Here is a 21,055-nt window from a genome sequence, read left to right as displayed (position 1 = left end):
ATATTTGTGTCCCAGTTAGTCTGTTCTGACTCAAAATTCATAGATTTGCAGTAGGCCTACTGACAAATCCAATCTAACGACCCCAATTCAAAAAAATTGGTATTTTTTAGAAGGGACTTCCAGAGCACATTTAACACCATCACTGCTCTTTACCTTTTTAGTTCGATGGTTCTCTGCATGTTTTTTCGTTCTACGCCCGTTTAATGATTACCATTTCTTTTCTTTTTGTAATTTTCACATCATGGGGTTAATGATAAAGTTTTATAACGCTATAATGACCCGAGTCAACACTGCCATTAAACATCAAGTCAGATACTTCTTCGCCAGAACCGAAATCGTAAGTCACAGTTTCTCAAGCAACTTCCCTGTGTAGGCCTATTCGAACAAATATAGTTAGGGTATAGTTCACTGATAAATTGTAGTTCCAAATATTCCAGCGTACTCGCCATCTCGAGAAGGTAAGATTTGGACGTCGAACACTGATCTTGAGTAAGATTAATCACTTACGATAAAATGTTTGTATGTTTACCAATCATTAGCAATTTATCTGTTCAACTTGCAAGCGGATTTCCCTATGATTGTTCTGGTGGCTATAGAGAATAAATTATATTGATCAAAACAATAAGTTTCCGTCCCCTACTATGGGTATTATTTCACATTCCATACTTAAACTTAAACTCAATTACCACTTTCCTTCAGATCACTTTGCAGGAAAACTAAAACATTTCAAAAATAAGTTAACAAATACACTTTCCTTGATCAAAATCGTGTGTTTATAAACAGAAACTCCAAGTTTAATAATATTGCATACTGAAAGTGAGGTTATAAAAATAATAACAAATGTTTGACAAACATTAAACAGCTGACGAATAATTTATAAACTGTGTATTATATTCTTCAATAAGAATTGTATTGACTCGACCTTTAAAGGGCTGTAGGTCGTGGCCCATAGAAAAAATGTAAATTCTAAGGAAGTTCGGCAAATCTACACACTATCCTCTTTAATTTGAGACATAAATCTTGTAGATCGGTCCAGTAATTACTGAGAAAACAGTGTTACAACTGTGTATTAAATATATAGATTAACCTTTTGATCTAATTCTATTTGATCAAATAGAAAAATAAATAAATGAAAGAAGATGGGTGAAAATATGAGCTAAATGGAATCACAAGAACAAATAGTAAAATAAATAACTATGAAAAAAATATTAAGTGGCATAAAAAGTTAAAAAAATAAAATTTATATAAATAAATATATATATATAAATGATAGTTATGCTATGTTTAACCAAACTGTAAGAATTATTTAAATAGTTGATTGGGATATATTTTATTATGAAATGTTGTACAAGGAGTATTCTATATCAGGAGATTGGGAAGCCAAACACTCAAGTCCCATTGCTAGTAGCCGCCAGCTGCTTTCCTTGTTCATATAGAGAGGAAGGTTATTTAAAAAAAAATAGCAAAACGGCCATTGGTGACCTGCATGTTCATAGGATACACTACCAACCACTTAGCTAAAAGATTCGCCCAATCCGATGATTTCGAGGTGTATGTCTAAACCAAGGATTATGAACACCTCACTATGCCCCAGTGATTGTAGTATATCGCTACAAACACACAGGTCACCAATTATTTGCCACACAGGACGGGATTCGAACCCGAGCAGACGAATGCCACTGGCCAAGTGACACACGCCCTAGCCTTCTCGGCTATCTGTGCTTGAAGACTGGGGAGTCAAAACCCGGTATTTAAGCTGTCGCCACCGATTGCGAACAGATGGCGCTGCAGATAGTTGTTCAATGCGTTACTAGGTAGCAGCACCAGCTAGTCACGGACTATTTAGATGCAATCTTTTAGTTTTAGTAGCAGTAAATGTGTTCCTGAGACTTTGCTGCAAAACATTAGTTTCCCTAAAATTGCTATATTACAATAACCTCGTCCAACTAAATCAGGGTTAAATTCAATATTACATAGTAATTAAACTATATGTCTTTTGATTTTGTGAGATTTCGGTTTCAAATAATGGTATCAGAACATAAAAATTTATAGGAAAACCAGGAAATTTACAACAAAAACTAAGTTTTATTTGATGTTTACTACAAATACCGGGATTTATCTTTCTTATATATTTTCTTATTGTGTTATTATTCAAAATTAGCCTAATTAATAAAATAGTGACAACATGACAGTTAAAATTCAACAACAGGTAATGGAATTAAAAGGCAAACAAAAAAGTCTTACAAAATATGAATTATTGGCCTAGCACTGAAAGGGTTAAATGTGATAATGATTTATTATATCACGAACTCAATTTTTTTTTTCACGCAAATTGTTTTTTACTTACTAAATACCATTTAAATGTGATAATGAATTATTATATCACGAACTCATTATATTTATTATGAATGAATGAATTAGGGTGAGGTGGGGTAAGAGCATAAATGGGGCAAGAGCATACGAGGTATCTCAATCGCTTACGTTTTGCCCTACAGTACCAGGATTTGTAGCAAAAGCTTCCTTTTTTATCATACTTCATGTACATTATAAAGCTATATTTCCATGGAATGATTTAAATATGTGGAATAAACTTTTTTAAGTTCATGTAATTTTTCCTCCGAGGGAAAGATCGTATAGATTTTTTTTTAACATAACAAAAAAGTAAAAAATTTTATTATTATTATTATTATTGGTTTATTTTGTACAGTTTTAAGTGTACTTTTCAGTCATGTTTGGATTTAGTTTCCATCTATTATAAGTTTAAAAATTAATGGGCGTTGTGCACTTGCCCCCTATTTTTGTTGATGTGGGGCAAGTGCACACACCAAATATGCACTTGCCCCGCCATGTAAATGTTATGCTTAAACTCATATTCCTGCATGTTTGTTTTATCTAATATGATTTAAGTTTGTCTTTGCTTGTTTACTAAGAATTTTTCTTTGCTTTCTAGGTAGCCTACCGTACTTGTTGTAATTTGAGCAAGTAGCCTAGTGACAACGTAGTTAAAGTAGCTAGTTAAAAGTTTATTGTTTGAAAATGGTGCGTAATTATAAAAGAAAGACAATAAGAGGATTAAGTTATTCAAAAGAGGACTTGAAAAAAGCTGTGGATGATGTTAAAAGTGGAAAGTGTGGACTGCGAAGAGCTAGCAAAATCTATAAAATACCTGTTCCAACGATATCAGACCATGTAAGAGGCAGACGAGGGAATAAATCTAAATCTGGTGGAAGGGATACAACAATCCCCTTAGAAGAGGAAATTAAGTTAGTAACAGGTATAAAGTGCTTGGAAAAATACGGATTTGGATTGACAAGAAAAGAAGTCTTAGAACTTGTTGGTCAGTATGTTGCAGATAATGGTATCAAAAATAGCTTTAAAAACAATACCCCAGGCAAAGACTGGTTCATTGGTTTTAGAAAGCGTCACCGTCTTTCTATTAAGAAACCTGAAAATGTTGAAATTGCTCGTAGAAAAGCATGTGATCCTTTCATCATTTATGAATATTTTAACATTTTGAAAGATACCTTAGAAGAGCTGAAAGTACCTCCGACCCAGATATGGAATCTAGATGAGACCGGCTTCTGTTTGGATCCGTCAAAATCAAAGGTTGTTGGGGAAATAGGGGTTTCAGCCACGAGAACAACAAGTGCTCCAGGGAGAGAAAACATAACTGTCCTATTAGGCTGTAGTGCAGCAGGAGCTAAGTTACCCCCACTAATTGTTTTCAAGGGCAAAAATGTGTGGGACGAGTGGACCTCAGCACAAGCGTATCCTGGAACTACCTACGCAGCTACAAAGAATGGTTGGATGGAGACTGATGTGTTTAAAAACTATTTTGAAAGAAGCTTGTTGAAGAGTATTGGGCCAGAAAGACCGGTAATAATAATTTATGATGGTCACAGTACCCACATAAACTTAGATTTAATTCAGAAGGCAGTTGAAGAGCAGATAACAATAATAAAGTTGCCTCCACACACAAGCCACCTTCTTCAACCTCTTGATCTTGCGGTAATCAAATCCTTTAAGAGTACTTGGGACCAAGAGCTGGTCAAATGGCAGAGACAAAACAAAGCATCAAAAGTACCCAAAAAGGTATTTTCCTCTTTACTGGGAAAAGTTTGGCAAGAGCTGAAACCTGAAAATATTACCAACGGTTTTAAAAAAGGAGGGATCCACCCTTTTAATGCAGATGTAATTCCAAAATCAAAATTTGAACCATCAGCCCTAAAAAGGTGGGAAGATCACCATTCTAAATCAACAGCATCTCAATCCATAGAAGATAATGAAGATTCGGATAATCCTGATGATCCTGACCCTCAAATCTTCAGTGATGAGCCCCAAACTGATCATGAACTTCAAGCAGGAACATCACGTATACAGAAGCCTACCCTAAACATGAGCTGTGAAAATGAAGATGAATGTGTGTCAAAACAGAATTCTAGTTTTGAAGAACTTTTCCTTAAGACAATTGCTACCAATTCACCAGTACAAAAGTCGAAAAGAACAAGAATAGCTAAGGGAGCTGAGATCATAACACATGAAGATGTCATCCAAAGACTTAAAGAAAAAGAGGAGGAAGAAAAGAAAAAAAAAGAAAAAGTAAACAAGCCAAAAATGACAAAAAACAAAAGAGGACCAAAAGAAAAACAAAATTTTCCTAAAGGGAAAAAGAAGAAGATGGAAGATTACATAACTTCAGAAAGCTCAGAAAGCTCGGAAAGCTTAGAAAGCGACGAGTCAAGTGATATTGAAGACTTGTGGTCTCAAATGCAAAGGGAGGAAGAATATGAAAAAGAAACAGAAGCTATAGTCAACCCTGAAAATGTAAGAAAAGTTAATGACTGGGTTTTAGTAAAGTTTGCCACAAAAAAAACGGTCAAACATTTTGTGGGGATAATTGAATCAATTAATACTGACGGTAACCCAATAGTAAGGTATGTGAGAAAAATACCTAACATGAAGATCAGCATCTTCCAATACCCTGAAAATGAAGACTTGAGCGAGGTAACAGACGAAGATATTATAAAAATTTTACCAGAACCTTCACTGGGTCGCAGAGGAGAAATTGTTTTTAACATACAATTCTCCTCATACAACATCCAATAGAAATAAATGTAAAAAATGTACATACAAAACGTGTAAATATGAAAAATAAGTGACTATTAGAGTGAGTGAGTGTTTTTTATAACTTTATTTTTATCGTAAAAAACAGTTTTCATGTTTAAAAAGTGATAAGGACACTTAAAGATACCCATTTTTATCAAAAACATTTATTCCCACTACCAGGAGATGGATTAACCCAATTTGGTAAGTGAAATAAAAATTACGTTTTTAAGCATTTTTAAACACAAGATTTCTCGCCTTTGAAAAAAGTTCGTATCTCAAAAACTGTAAGAGATAATTCAGTTCTGTAAAAAGTGTTAGAAAGCTCCCAAAAAGTTCTATATGCTCTAACCCCACTGTTTTCCTAATACACTTACCATGGGATATAGATACAGAAAATGCACTTGCCCCACTACTTGGGGCAAGTGCATACACTGGGTAGAAAAAAATAAAAAAATAAAAATTATTAGAGTTTTATTTTTTATTTTTATGGAAATTTCAAGACTAATAGAAAACATTCTTGAAAATGCATGGTAAAAATATGAAGTTTCTAACATTAAAAATGATGTGCTCAGACTTGGTCAAAGTTGAACTTTTGATTTTACGTAGTGCACTTACCCCACCTCACCCTATATATTTATTCCAACAAAGTATTTACAAAAATTGTACACAAATATTTAATGGAGAAGAAAAACATAAATGTGAAATGAACTGAATAAATTAAACTAGTTAACCGCCCGTGCTCCGCCACGGGAATATTGTCAGCAATACAAGAAATAATAATTAACAAATACTGTTTATCTTTGTATTTTATTTAGGGGTTGTTTAATTTTTTACATGAAATAGAACTGATAGTTTGCCTGTATAAACTATTTTATGTTAATCAAACCGATATATTATTTTAACCACATTATTGGCTGCAGAGGCTTTAATTCGTTCGCCTTACATGTAAATTAATCTCTGACATCAAACGCCGCCATAATAGCTATCAAAATAAATTTTTCTTCATAGATTAATATTTTTATTGTTGCTTAAGGCTGTTTATTGTTAACTAATTCTAGTATACAATATATTTATATAGCATATATATATATTTATTAAGAGCTCCTGATACAGTGATACGTATTAAGAACAGATGTACACATAATTTATAAACAGTGTGCACATGTTTTTGACCTATGGACAATAACTAAAACTTATTTCCTGCTGGTAAGAGCTCTTCCCTCGAGCACGGACTTGCAGTCCATTCGGGGGAATACTATTGTTACCCTAATAATGTATTCCTGTATTTATAAAGGTGAATAAAGTGATTTTTGATTTGATTTGAACCAAATGAATGTTTTATATTAATTCGAGTTTCATTTGAAAAATAAATAGTATACGAACTGGGCAATGCTGATAACCTAATAAGCAGCTATTTATGATATTTAGACAATTTGCTCAAGTATATTCCTATATTCGTCGTTTTTTTTCATTACATTTTTTGTATGGAATAAAGATAGTCACTTAGCCTACATGTAAATCACGCATCAGCAGTTGGTCGCATTTCACGAATCTTTGACCCATACTGTGAGTAAAAGCTGTGTTTACGTCGTATATATAAAGTTGGGCATACTTTGTTCAATGTTAGAGGGTATTAACGGTCCAATTTGATGGAAAAGGAGTCGTGGATTTTAAAACTATGTAGACTACCACTACCAGAAAGATGTTGATTCCAGTGAGACTTAGAACTGGCCATTTCAAATGCAGATTTGTATTATATTTTACTCAAATAGTTTTTTGTCTCTTTTGACCCTTAATACTTTTTTATAGTCGCTTTTGATAAGATTTTCCATAAACTCAAAATGTTGATAAGGAGTTCATTTTACCTTCCCCTTGTGACAATATAAGGAAAAATATTTGTGTCCCAGTTAGTCTGTTCTGACTCAAAATTCATAGATTTGCAGTAGGCCTACTGACAAATCCAATCTAACGACCCCAATTCAAAAAAATTGGTATTTTTTAGAAGGGACTTCCAGAGCACATTTAACACCATCACTGCTCTTTACCTTTTTAGTTCGATGGTTCTCTGCATGTTTTTTCGTTCTACGCCCGTTTAATGATTACCATTTCTTTTCTTTTTGTAATTTTCACATCATGGGGTTAATGATAAAGTTTTATAACGCTATAATGACCCGAGTCAACACTGCCATTAAACATCAAGTCAGATACTTCTTCGCCAGAACCGAAATCGTAAGTCACAGTTTCTCAAGCAACTTCCCTGTGTAGGCCTATTCGAACAAATATAGTTAGGGTATAGTTCACTGATAAATTGTAGTTCCAAATATTCCAGCGTACTCGCCATCTCGAGAAGGTAAGATTTGGACGTCGAACACTGATCTTGAGTAAGATTAATCACTTACGATAAAATGTTTGTATGTTTACCAATCATTAGCAATTTATCTGTTCAACTTGCAAGCGGATTTCCCTATGATTGTTCTGGTGGCTATAGAGAATAAATTATATTGATCAAAACAATAAGTTTCCGTCCCCTACTATGGGTATTATTTCACATTCCATACTTAAACTTAAACTCAATTACCACTTTCCTTCAGATCACTTTGCAGGAAAACTAAAACATTTCAAAAATAAGTTAACAAATACACTTTCCTTGATCAAAATCGTGTGTTTATAAACAGAAACTCCAAGTTTAATAATATTGCATACTGAAAGTGAGGTTATAAAAATAATAACAAATGTTTGACAAACATTAAACAGCTGACGAATAATTTATAAACTGTGTATTATATTCTTCAATAAGAATTGTATTGACTCGACCTTTAAAGGGCTGTAGGTCGTGGCCCATAGAAAAAATGTAAATTCTAAGGAAGTTCGGCAAATCTACACACTATCCTCTTTAATTTGAGACATAAATCTTGTAGATCGGTCCAGTAATTACTGAGAAAACAGTGTTACAACTGTGTATTAAATATATAGATTAACCTTTTGATCTAATTCTATTTGATCAAATAGAAAAATAAATAAATGAAAGAAGATGGGTGAAAATATGAGCTAAATGGAATCACAAGAACAAATAGTAAAATAAATAACTATGAAAAAAATATTAAGTGGCATAAAAAGTTAAAAAAATAAAATTTATATAAATAAATATATATATATAAATGATAGTTATGCTATGTTTAACCAAACTGTAAGAATTATTTAAATAGTTGATTGGGATATATTTTATTATGAAATGTTGTACAAGGAGTATTCTATATCAGGAGATTGGGAAGCCAAACACTCAAGTCCCATTGCTAGTAGCCGCCAGCTGCTTTCCTTGTTCACCAAAAAGTCTGTAGGAGCGCCACTAATCAGACATCACTAAGTCCACACAGTTAATGACGTTAATGTATTTCCTGTGAAAATTGTGTGGACGTGTGTGATGTCCACATAAGCGACCAGGTCCACGCAGTCTGGTCACATTCACACTCATGTCCCCACAGCTTATGCAGCACGAAAGCACAGACACACACACACAGACATCACTTCGAAAACCACTTTTTTGGGTCCAGGGGGGCCCAAAATGAATATATCCACTCAAAACTCAATCTCAAAAATGTTGATGAAAACAATACTTTCTCCATATACTATGGTATAGGGGGAGAAAGTAAAAATCTTATTGTTCACAAAGTTTAATGTAGTGTATTATTAACTAGCTGGCCCGACAGACGTCGTCCTGTCCTAATGTGGTTTTATGTCAAATGTTCGTTAATTTTCAAGATGAGCTCGTTCGCATGGCTCAATCACGTCCTGGTTGAAGTTTGTTCGCACTTACCTTTAGGTTGGAGCTTGTTCGCTGCGCTCACTTGCCTTCAAGTTAGCTTGTTCGCTACGCTAAGGTCTTTACTAGCAGAATATAATGCCGCAAAGTTGAACTCAAACGAACAACCGTGCCAAGAATGACAGTGGTTTAAAGATTCATTTAATTTGCATTGCTATTATACGCTTACTCAGGGGGCACATCCCTAGGAATCGGAAGAAAATTTGTAACGTAAGCATAGGTCGATATGCACATCAAATTAAAGGTCTTCACTAGTAGATTACAATGCCGTAAATTCACGCTCAAAAGAACGCCTGAGTAAAAAATGGCAGTCGTTCAAAGATTCAAAATGGCTGACTTAAGAAATCTTTGAACGGCTGCCATTTTTTGCTTAGTTATCCGTTTGAATTCAAATTTGCGGCATTATATTTTGCTAGTAAAGGTCTTTAATGTGATGTACATGTCAACCTATGCTTCTATTTAAGATTTCCTTCTGACTCCTTGCGGGACGTCCCCATAATATGACAGAAAATTTACATTTCCTTAAAAAAGTAGATTTTTAGGTGTGGTGTTTGTGTACCAAATCTAATTGATTTATCTGTTGTCGTTTAGAAAATATTAAACCGGTCCGGGACTTTTGGGACAGTCTGTATACATAATATAGATAGATACTCATAATGCTAACATGGGTAACTCCAGAGCCACTGGGGCGGAGCCCGAAAGTCTGATCAGAATAAAAACTACTTAGTTTTCCTATTTTATGCCTAAAGAATCAGTGTACCAAATTTCAGCCTCCTAGGTTAATGGGAAGTAGGAGAATTAGTGATGAGTGAGTGAGTGAGTCAGTCAGTGAGGGATTTACATTTTATAGGTATAGATGAACATTTTATTGAATAGTGTTTTTGACCTCTGTAGATGACAACAAAATGAAAAAGTAAATCGGTACCGGTCTAGGTCTTACCATGAGACCTATGGTAATGGTAATTAATTTATACACAAAAAGTCTACATGCAAGATCCTAAGGTATAATTTTGAAACATTCATGGTTCGAGTTATATAAAGGCATTATTATAATTAGCTACCTCCCTACAGGGAAATTTGCCAAAACCTGCCCTGTGGGCTAAGGGGAGGGGGTAATGACCTGAAGCAACTCAACAGCCTAGCAACTACCTGTAAGTATGAATAGGGAGAGCGACATTATAAGACATTACTACTTATAAGTGAGAATTTTGTGGAAGAAAAGCTCAACTCAAAGAAATATGATAGAACTAAAGAGTATATGATTTGAAGTATGATTTGTATAGCATAAATTCACTTTCTTGAGTTTACATGTATTGTGTGACACACATAGTACAGTATTGTTGATGGCATTTTCCTCTTAAAGACATCAAAGTAATAAGTTCTTCAGACAACTCTAGGAATAAAGGAATAATGGCAATAAAGGAAATTGTAACCAGTTGGGTATTTATTTTGACTCAAATTTTTCAAAGTATTTTTATTATAAACAAATTTATTTACATTGAGAACATGAATGTTTGAATCCATAAAAAGTAATTATCTTTTAGAGACATTATTATTTTTCACACACTAGTGTTATACATTATGCAACGCTTCATTCTACATTTACTTTGTTTTCTTAATAATCATTTTGTTTAAATAATTGCAAGGTAAATGTGATGTACATAGAGTAGACTATAGTACAAATTAAGTAGACATCTATCTATTTCCATGGGCGCCCATATCAATATTGATATGAATATATATTACATTTTAATAGTTACACTCAATTAGCAGTCTAGTAAAGTATCAGGACAGACCAGTCATAAATGGTTGTGTTTATTTGGACGAGTGTTTGAGTCATTTAAGGAGGACTGTCCATTGTCCAAACCAAACCAACTGGAATGAGAGGGAGTCTACTTTAATTAATACGAATTACAGTCTACTACATACAATTTGGTCAACTGTCTATTGATTTAACAAGATCTCTTCCAATCAGCCTTTATCATATCAGCAGCTTTTTCGCCGACCATTACAGTTGGAGCATACAAATGAGCTGTTGGGATTTCAGGGAATATAGATGCATCAACTACTCTCAGTCCCTGGATGCCGTGGACTCGGAGTCTTGGATCAACCACTGCTGTAGGGTCAGAAGCTGGACCCATCTTGCATGTTCCACTCTGATGGTGAAGGGTCAGAAGTAGCGTTCTAGTGGCACATGCCCAGTACTCATCGCTGCCAAAACTGTGTCTTGAACATCCAGGAAAGGGAACTGAGTGTAACCTGGCACCAACACTCTTAAAAGCATCTGTCAGACCTAGTTGTACTACTTTCTTTATTCCATCAACCATCACATCTAAGTCTGATGTATTATTGAAGTAGTCCAAGTAAAACAAAGGCCAGTGCCAAGGATTTTTGTCTTGTAAGATAACTCTTCCACGGCTTTTTGGCCTCAGTAATATCGGGAATACAGTCATAGTTTCTGCATAATCTATTGATCTGTAGACATTATTGTAAAATTCCTCACTGATTCCAAAACTGTCTTTGACTATATGGCCTCCATCAGAAGCTACACTTCCAGCGATGAAAAGCAACTCGAGATCAGGTAAATCCTTGATTTGATTGTATTTTGACGACACATAGGTTAGACCCTCCACTCCTCCTGGTAGAGTAAGAATTCCTTTTCCCTCACTTAACCAAAGATCTAAGTTTTCTAAATTCAATGCTTTATTCTCTGTTATAGATTCAGAGACGTTTATTGTGAACACCATTCCTGGCATTGTAAAATGCTCTTGTAAATTTTCCCCGACCGGAAGATCTTTAACTACAGGAATTTTATGAAGCTCCAAGTGATTCTTAGGACCGATGCCAGACAACATCAGGAGATGGGGAGAATTTAAAGATCCTGCTGATAAAACTACTTCCTTTTTGGCAAAAACACTCCTTCTTTTTCTATTCTTTACAAATTCAACTCCAATCGCCCTTTTAGTTTTTGGATCAATCATTATTTTGGTAACTCTAGCTTTCTCCACCACATGAAGATTGGGCCTGTGCTGAATACTCTCTAGGTAGGCTTTGGCAGCACTGACTCGTTTACCTGATCTCATCGTCACTTGTATTCTCGAAGCTCCCTCGTGTTCCTCACCTGAATTGTAGTCTATTGGTTTGTATCCTAGTTCCTCACAACCATCTAAGAATACATCCACAAGCTTTGTCTTGTATGGTACCTGTTCAACATCTAGGTAACCGTTTTTTGAGTGGTAGCTAGAATTCATAAGATCTGGAATGTTGATTTTTTCTGATTTGAGATAGTAGGGAAGGATATCCTTGTAAGCCCACCCTGTGTTGCCACTTTTTTCATAGTTGTCAAAGTCTGCCGGATGCCCTCTAGTATAAATCATGTAATTCAAAAGACTAGATCCACCAACGCCTTTTCCTCTGGGCCATGGACATCTCTGGTCCTTCATGGCTAGACAAAGATTTTGGATTTTCTCCATCTTGTAGCCCCAGTTATAGTCTGTGAACTGAAGGTAGCTTACAATTGCAGGAATATCTGTGTAGATTGAGCCATCTTTGCCAGCCTCCAGAATCAACACTTTCCAATCGTATATCTCTGATAGTCTGTTGGCAGCGGTTGCTCCACCCGGCCCCGATCCTATTACTATAAAATCATACTCTTTTAAAATAGGGCGATTACCAATGTAAGGGTCTTCTCTAAAAGGTATGCGACTTTCTTTATAAAGTTGATAAACGGACTCAAAGAAAATTGATGAGACTGCTTGAAAAACACAGAGTTTTACTATGAAAATGAATTGTATCTTACACTTCATAGTGAGATTCAGGCACGCTTTTGACTCCTCTTCAAATCTGAAACAGAAAAAATAACTTTAAACATAATTTTTAAATAGAAAACTTTACGCTGGATGTTATACTTATACATTTTATACTATCTGGTAAAGAGGTTTGTGTACTTTAATTTCCTAGACTAGTTGATGATTTTTTAATTTCACGAATTATATGCAAGGAAATATTTACTGCTCTTGAAAAAGCTTTACTACTCTAATAAAATCTAGTTATTCTATCATTTGTAAGTGTCAGTCAGTGAAAAGCTCATCAAGCCCTCGCATCAAGCCTAGGTGGCGTACCTATGTGCGTATTTTAACCCAAATATGAGTGAATGATGAGTGTAGAATAATAGATGATCTGTGCAGCTTTGTTACTGACTAAGTTCAACCGTTTCATCAGTCAGGATCATTTATCATAAGTTCAATGATTAGGAGCAGCTGGGTCCAGTTTCAAACTACAAACAGCTACTGACTTTTTTCAGGATCGAACCAGCGACCTGTTGATTGTTAGGTGAGCACTTTAATTAACCACAACAACAAACTTTGTTGAAGTGAATTTAATTTGTTCCATTTCTAACAAATTATAACTCATAACTCTATCTTTTAATTCATTTCCTGGACTGCCGGTAGTTTATAATTTGATAATTTAACAAAAACTGTAGAGGTATGAGAAATAGATAAAATCGAAGTTGTGACTTAATTTTCAGAGGGAAAATCAATTTTCATACTGTGATGATTAATAATAAAAAAAAGATTAACAGGCAAAATGTTACCCTGTAATCCTCATTTGCTTTGTTGTTAATAGAATTTGAGATCTTTTAGTGGTCTTTATACACTTAAAATATTGAAGTATTTTCTTATTTGTTAGAAAAAAACGGTTATTATAAACAGAACTATAGTATTTAACATATGGACGTTATGTTGGTTTATTCTACACTGCTGAGCTGAGTTCTTTGCCCATTGCTGAGCTATGCAGATGGGGCTATTGACCTTGATATTATCAGCTGATTGTCATGCATGTTGGAGTTTGTGAGGTCTTTTAAAATATTCCTAGCATGTGAGTTTGACTGTTCAGAATGACTAGTAAATGTGCTATAACCTGTAGACTTGTTTCGTCAACAGAGTAAGCTGATCTTTTTTTACTATTTTATGGATGACTTAATCAGTAATATAAATAAAAAACATAGTTTGAAGTAAACTTATTATTAAAGTTATTTTGACACTGATACAGTGTAAACAAGAGTGTAGGAGAAAAATACCCCCGCCGCAGCAAACCTGCAGACTAAGCGAATTTCCATTAGCCTGATAGGATTTACACTAAAATGCCTTCTTAAAAATTTCATATTTATTTCCAATTTAAATAGAATTAGTTTAACGAGTACCTACTTAGGTTACGGGAATAAGCTATTACCGTAGTACTCATGGTAAGACGGTATGGCCATATCCTTATCTACTCGTATATGGGAAATTCTCTAAAAGAAGATCCTGATAAAAGTCAGTACATTTAGATGGTTTTAAACAGGATCCAGCTACCACCGATCATTGTAACTGTATTTAATAACTGGTCCTGGCCGAAGAAATAGCTGGTTAAGCTATGCAGGTATTTTCAAAACATTTTACTTTCATCCTTCAGTCAAATTTTGCTTAAAATATATGCTCAAAGTGTGTACCTGTCATTAAAAAAACTAGCCTATTAAAAGTGGCTTTTTGTTAGAAGAATAAATTATTGAAATTGAATAATAAACATATAATATCGATGTTTTCAAGACATTATAATTAGGATATTATGTTTCCGTATGATATAAAAAAAAAACCAATAACATGTGTTATGAAGTTGTGGACATGCCCCTTAAAAACAAGTGACTATAGTTCGGCCGCTTAGAAAACGACCTGCGCGCTAATGCTAAACCAATGCTGGAGGAGGTCGTTTTCTAAGCGGCCGACCTATAGTAAAAAAAAAAAATCCCCGCCGCAGCAAACCTGCAGACTATGCAAATTTCCATTTGCCTGATTGGATTTACACTAAAATGTCTATCTCTACTCAAAAATATAACATTTATTTCCTATTTAAATAGAATTAGTTTAACAAGTACCTAGGTTTGCTGCATCAGGGAGGGTAAAACTGTTTTTTTATGTTAATAGTTAGTAAGAAATAAAAAAAATTTCCAAATTTGATCAAAATATGTTCATAAACAAGCAAACTACAACAGTTTACTTGTTCTCCATAAAAAGAATAACATGGGAATTTTAAATTTACATTTTTTTTTTAATTTTCTCCGTACCCATTAGGCACATATTAATGCTTCCTGATACTAAATTATTTGTTTATTTAAGCTCTACTAAATGGTTTAGAAAGATATTGCAAAATTTTATGTATTTTCAGTAAAAAATTCAAAAAACCTATTTTTACCCCATAAAACCCCCCGTAAACCCCCGTTCCCATAGTCCGATCATGCTGGTTCGTGAACTCGTTCGAATAAATGTAGGTTTACACGTTTATACCAAATTTCATCAAAATCGGATCATTTTTGCTCGAGTTATAGTGCTAACGGACTCACATATATATATATATATATACATACTAGCAGAGTACTTTTCCTTCGTACGGGGTTGGCATATAAGTTTAAATTGCTTATTGCAGTTATACTCAAGCTTTGCGTTTGCAATGGGGGAGGACAAAGTTTGATAAAATTTGCTTCTTTAAATTGACGGTATACATTGGTATTACACATCTACCATAGCCATAATGTTCTACCTCTTCACCTAAACAATAAAGAAAAATAAAGTATTACAAATTTAAAAAATCATAAATTATTCATGACATTAAAAACATAAACATAACTGTAAACAATCCTACTTTGACAGTACTCATTGCGTATCACAGTTGTTTGTTGTTGCTTAGTTCAAATTAGCTGTTTACATAAATTCAAAAAAATATAGTGCTGCACCCTGTTGGTAGATCTTATAACTTTTTAATGCTTTTGTATATCATGGAACCAACTTTTTTAGTTGAAACAGCTGACTAAATTCTGTAATTCATCCCTTTAAATATGAATACTCTTAAGGTTAACATGGAAAACTACAGAGCCACTGGGGCGGAGCCCGAAGGGATTTTTGAGATAAGAATATGCCTATATGTTAATCGGGAATGTGAGCTATAATCATGCCAAATTTCAGCCCAATCCATCCAGTGGTTTATGCGTGATTGACCTTCAAACACACACACAAACAAACAAACAAACAAACAAACACACAAACTTTTACATTTATAATATTAGTAAGACATAAAAATATAAATATTTTATATATATATATATATATATATGAATTTGAACGGATGGTGTTTTTGGCCTCTAAGGACCTCAAAACAAACAAAAAATCGGTCCCGCGTCCAGGTCTTACCATGAGTACTACGGTAATAGCTTATTCCCTATATGGGAAATTCGCTAAAAAATTATTGGTGTGCAAGAATTTCAGAATTTGATTGTATGATGTATAAGTTGACCAAATTGTAGAACCTCGAAAAATTGAAAACCTACGAATGTGTGATTCAAAGAAAGTTTCTTTGTAAAACTTGAAAAATTGTTGTGCTTTTTTTCCAACCAATGAAGAGTGGACCGTTAGCTGAAATGTGAATGTTTAACTGTACAGTGGTCTGTCTGCACAGTTATGCGACACTAACCACAGTCACCCAGGACCGGTACTAGCTGTAGCTGTGGCCAAGATCAAGTTCAACGGATCTGCTATGACCTGGTCCTGGCGTTGGAGACTACAAGGTCACGAGACTTGCGTGTAAGGAAGAATTTGTCCTGCAGTCAAAGTATACTGGAAATGTGCCCCTAATTCTACAACAGTTACAATGCGCCATTATAGAATTAGCTTCTGTGTCTCTTGATCAATTTCGGAATTTTCACAAAAGGTTGGTGACCTCATTAGACCTTGCATTTGCCCTCCACATATATAGGCCTCTGACCTGCATGTGTGTGTGTGTGTGTGTGTGTGGTCAGAGAAAAATTTGGCAAAGCAAGGGATGAAGTCAATTCTTAACTCTATTAAACATATACAAATTTATTGACATATACAAATTTAAGGAAAACTTACATCTCTAGATTTAAGAGAAAATCAAATCTTAGTCTGCAAATTTGCTGCAACGGTATTTTTTGTTTACTACGGATTTGATTTCCTTAAATTTGTACATGTCAATAATAGTTAATTTACAAGGAACTAGAATCACACAGTTGGAAACTTAATGTCAAACCTTTCTTGGCATAAAACCAAAATCATTTACTTTCAACGTATTATTCTATACTCTGTTCACAAAATTTAGGCGGTTTTAGGGGAAGAAATCTATTCCCTCCACATCTTGATCCTACCATTAAAACATAGCTTAAACAGCTGATATGTTTCAAAACGTCAATCAGCTGCAACATAGAAGTAGAGAAATGTGGTGGGGGAACTTCCCCTCAAACTGCCTACAGTATATGTTGTGAATGGAGTCTAACTCTTCAAGATTGGGGAAACACAGCAGTGTTGTTGACTATTGGATACTGAAGTAGACTTCCCATCTATATGGACCAGCTGTAACCATTTTTTATTAAAAAGGAACATAGTTGTGTGAGCCATAGTCACAGAATGCGCTAGTGTCTAAAATTTTATTTTATTTCTGTTTTATTTATGAGAAGAATTATTGGCGCAACCTGGTTCGTATCCAACACTACAATTAGGAATGTCTTCAAAATTAAATCAGTGAAAGAAGAAATTACACTGGACAATAGTCAATTCGAGCAACATGTACACTAGTTGTAAAATAAATTCTGATAAAAAAATGTTTTTTTTGCTAACCAGGTTGATAGGTCATAACAGTTGCTATATAACTCATCAAGAGTCATTTCCCAAGTTTGTCTTGGTAAAAAAGATTGTGTATTCGACAGAATTTAGTAATTTAGATCAACACAATCTGTAGGTGGCTCACATCAACTACGACGATTTTGGTAGAAAAATCTGGCTACAAATTTAACGTGGGGATGGAATGTCTAGTGTAATTATTTACAATAAAATTCCCGATACACTAAACCTCATAGATTACTATGCACAACGCATATCAGCTGATCGGCAATGAAGTAAAGACAACAGGGATACCAAAATATAAGGTTGTATTGTCAATAAAATCTGTCTTACGGTAATTTTAATTTGCGTTGGGCTTTAAAAAAACAACCTATATACATTACAGATTGCAACCTATCAGCATACAAAAATAATGAGAATCTTGTTAACATAATTAAAATGAATGAAGTGTTTTGGAAAAGATGGCATTAGGTCAGGGTTTTACAGGTTTTTTTAATGGATAGGTTTTAATGAAGGCCAGCTTGTATATGAAGTCCAGGTTGTATTTTTATCAGCTTACTGACATAAAAAAAGATGAAAATCCACAAATAACAGATAAACACAGGATTTTGGGCTATGGGAACGGGGGTTTATAGGGGTTGTATGGGGTAAAAATGGGGTTTTCCCATTTTTTCACCCTAAAAACATACAACTTTGCAATTTCTTTTAATACCCTAAGCTTAATACACAAATAATTTAGTATGTTGAATATTATCATTACTATCCAAAAAATTTGAATTTTAAAATCCCCATGTTATTTTCATGAAGAATAAATAAACTGTTTTAGTTTGCCTATCAATGAACATGTTTTGATCAAATTTGAAAAATGCATTTATTTTATACTAAACATTTCACAAAAAAAAACACTTTATGTTCGTACGAGGCTTGTCCAGAAAGTAAGTACTGTTTCGTTCTACCGCCGGCACAGCGCTAACAACAATGTTAGTCTCCTTGGTTCATTGTTGAACAGCTGACGCAATTAGGGCATAATTGTGTTGTTTTTACATTAGTTAGTGTGAACTCAAAATGTTGGAAACAATTTCTGATCCCGCAGACTGTGAGGTGCGTTCTGTAATATGAATTCAAACGCAAGGAACGTGAAGCCTGCTGAAATTCTTTGCCGACTTACTGAAGTTTATGGAGAAAAAGATATGATATAAGTGATGGAATGGTAAGAAAATGGGTTTGGAAATTTAATGATGGGTGAACCGATAATGTTCATGATGAGGCTCGCAGCGGGGGGCCATCTGTTGTGAGTCAGGAATTGGTTGAAAAAAAGAATGAAAAAATTCGTGAAAACAGACGTTTCACCATAAGAATGCTTTCTGATGAATTCCCACAAATTTCAAAATCTCTTTTGCATGATATTGTGGTTAATCGCTTGAATTTTGGCAAGATGTGTTCTCGCTGGGTTCCAAAAACGCTTACGGATGAACACAAAAAGAAGCAACTTGGCCCCAGTGCCTGACATTTCTCAACCGTTACAGTGATGAAGGCACTCCATCAGAATCCAAACAACAGTAATGAAACGGAGACAATCACGATCCCCCAAAAATCATTAGGTCAAAACAACTTTGGCTAAAAGAAAAATCATAGTTCTGGGACAGAAAGGGCCTTCTGCTTGTTGATATTCTACCCAGAGAGGAAACAATCAATGCGGAACGATATTGTGAAACCCTAAAAAAACTCGCTACGACAAATGTCTAAAAAATGGTAGAAACTAGATTAAGATATCCTCTTTCTTGTAAAAAAAAAATAGTCGAAAAAAAAAAATTATCCGTGTACTTTTTTCCAAAACGGTAATTACTTTCTGGACAAGCCTCGTATTTTGCTCTGTTGCAGCAAACCTAAGTACTCGTTAAATTAGCTATTTAGAATGCGAATAAATGTGATATTTTTAAGGGTTTTTTAATTGTAAATAAAATCAGGCAATTGAAAATTCTCTTAGTCTGCAGGTTTGCGGCGGCGGACGTATTTCACCAGTATTTTGTGTCAATTCACAAAATTAAGTGTTTTAAGATGAAAGGCATAACACTATTGCTTTGTTTTGATAAGCGATATCTATTTTTTCAAAACAAATTTTCTCTAGTTAAATAAAAAAGTTAACAAATTAATATGACATGTAATTTTGTGTGATATGAACACTGAGGTACAAAGCGTGGTTCAACAGTTGTATCATGTCTATTCTGATTTTATTTAAAACAAAAATGTTACGTGAATGTATGTTTAGTTAATAAGAAACAATAACATTAACATTTTATTGAAACTAAGTAGGTACATCAAAGTACACTTCAAGTAAAAAGTGTAGAGTAGAGTAAAAGGAAGGATCCATCAATTTAAAAACAAATAAATACTAATCAATTCAAATCCAATACTAAATTGGTAACAGTAAATAAAATATGAAGTTACTCACCTTTTTATTGAGAGGCTCAGCTGAAACTGACTGAACAGTAGGGAGGCAAGCAATAATGATTCTTGGACAGGACTGCTCGCCAGCTGATCTGAGCATTGTTGAACATCTGTTGCTGCTCAGATCCTTAGAGGTCAAGGTTACTACAGGATACCTACTGGGACTTAACGGCACTTGACACCTCACTAACAGCTACTTTACCTGTGGATTAGCACTGACTGTGGCAACACTTGGTCTTGGAATTGTTTTTCTCATGGGTAATAATAGTTTAAATAAATAAATTGTTTGAAATTATATCTGCATGAATAAAAATAAAAAAAAACTGTGATCTTTTACTTTTTTCTATAAGAATAACATGGGGATTATGATTAGACATTTTTTTTATTTTCTTTGTAACCGTTAATTGTACAATCATACTTCAAAATACAACATTTGTTTTTAAGCTCTACACAATGGCTGTAATGAAAAATGAGAATTTTCATGTTTAAACAAGTTTTAAAAAGTAAACATTTGGAAAAACAGGTTTTTGAAAACTTTGGAAACTCTTTAACACCTTTTTCCCATAACCTGAACTTGCTGATGGGTTCAAAACTATATCAATGTCATCCAACCCTACACATTCACGCCAAATTTTATCAAAATCAGATCAAAATTGGTTTAGTAATTTTGTTCACGGATACTATTTGTTTGGATACAAAAATTTGAACGAATAGTGTTTAATGGCTCTGGTGACATCAAAATGAAAAAAAGTAAATCAGCCCCGGGTCTAAGTCAGACCATGCACTGTATGATAACAGCTTTTTCCCTAGAAAAAGGGCTAATTCTCTAAAAATATAGCTAAAATACAGTACAGTAATATGTTGTGTTCACAGAGGCATCTGCTAAAAGATCTCTCTATTGATTATACACACTTCTTCAAAACATTCCTTTTTGATGCTCAAAGCAATTTGCAAATATACATATCAGGATGTTCATTCAACATTCCAAGGGTTTTATCTCCTCATTACTTACACT

The 21,055-nt window shown here is 34.2% G+C and overlaps 1 protein-coding gene across 2 annotated transcripts; it reads right to left on the bottom strand.

The window, feature by feature from the left end:
- Positions 1-10,785: 10,785 nt before the first annotated feature.
- Positions 10,786-20,122, bottom strand: LOC128985766 (glucose dehydrogenase [FAD, quinone]-like). Of its 2 annotated transcripts, none has more exons than XM_054405621.1 (2): positions 20,045-20,122; positions 10,786-12,769 (listed from the first exon to the last, which is right to left on the bottom strand). In XM_054405621.1, the coding sequence occupies exon 2, from the start codon at positions 12,730-12,732 to the stop codon at positions 10,879-10,881; it is 1,854 nt and encodes a 617-aa protein (XP_054261596.1). In that variant the 5' UTR covers positions 12,733-12,769; positions 20,045-20,122; the 3' UTR covers positions 10,786-10,878. The 2 variants fall into 2 exon arrangements, with proteins under 2 accessions (XP_054261596.1, XP_054261597.1); XM_054405622.1 differs by lacking the exon at positions 20,045-20,122 and adding an exon at positions 13,977-14,000.
- Between the last annotated feature and the right edge of the window lie 933 nt (positions 20,123-21,055).

Source organism: Macrosteles quadrilineatus, unplaced genomic scaffold (genome assembly GCF_028750875.1).
Source record: "Macrosteles quadrilineatus isolate MER2022 unplaced genomic scaffold, UCM_ALF_1.0 Scaffold_2__2_contigs__length_208266976, whole genome shotgun sequence".
NCBI lineage: Eukaryota > Metazoa > Arthropoda > Insecta > Hemiptera > Cicadellidae > Macrosteles > Macrosteles quadrilineatus.
Note: the sequence above shows the minus strand (reverse complement) of the source record. Positions and strands in the feature narration are given on the sequence as shown.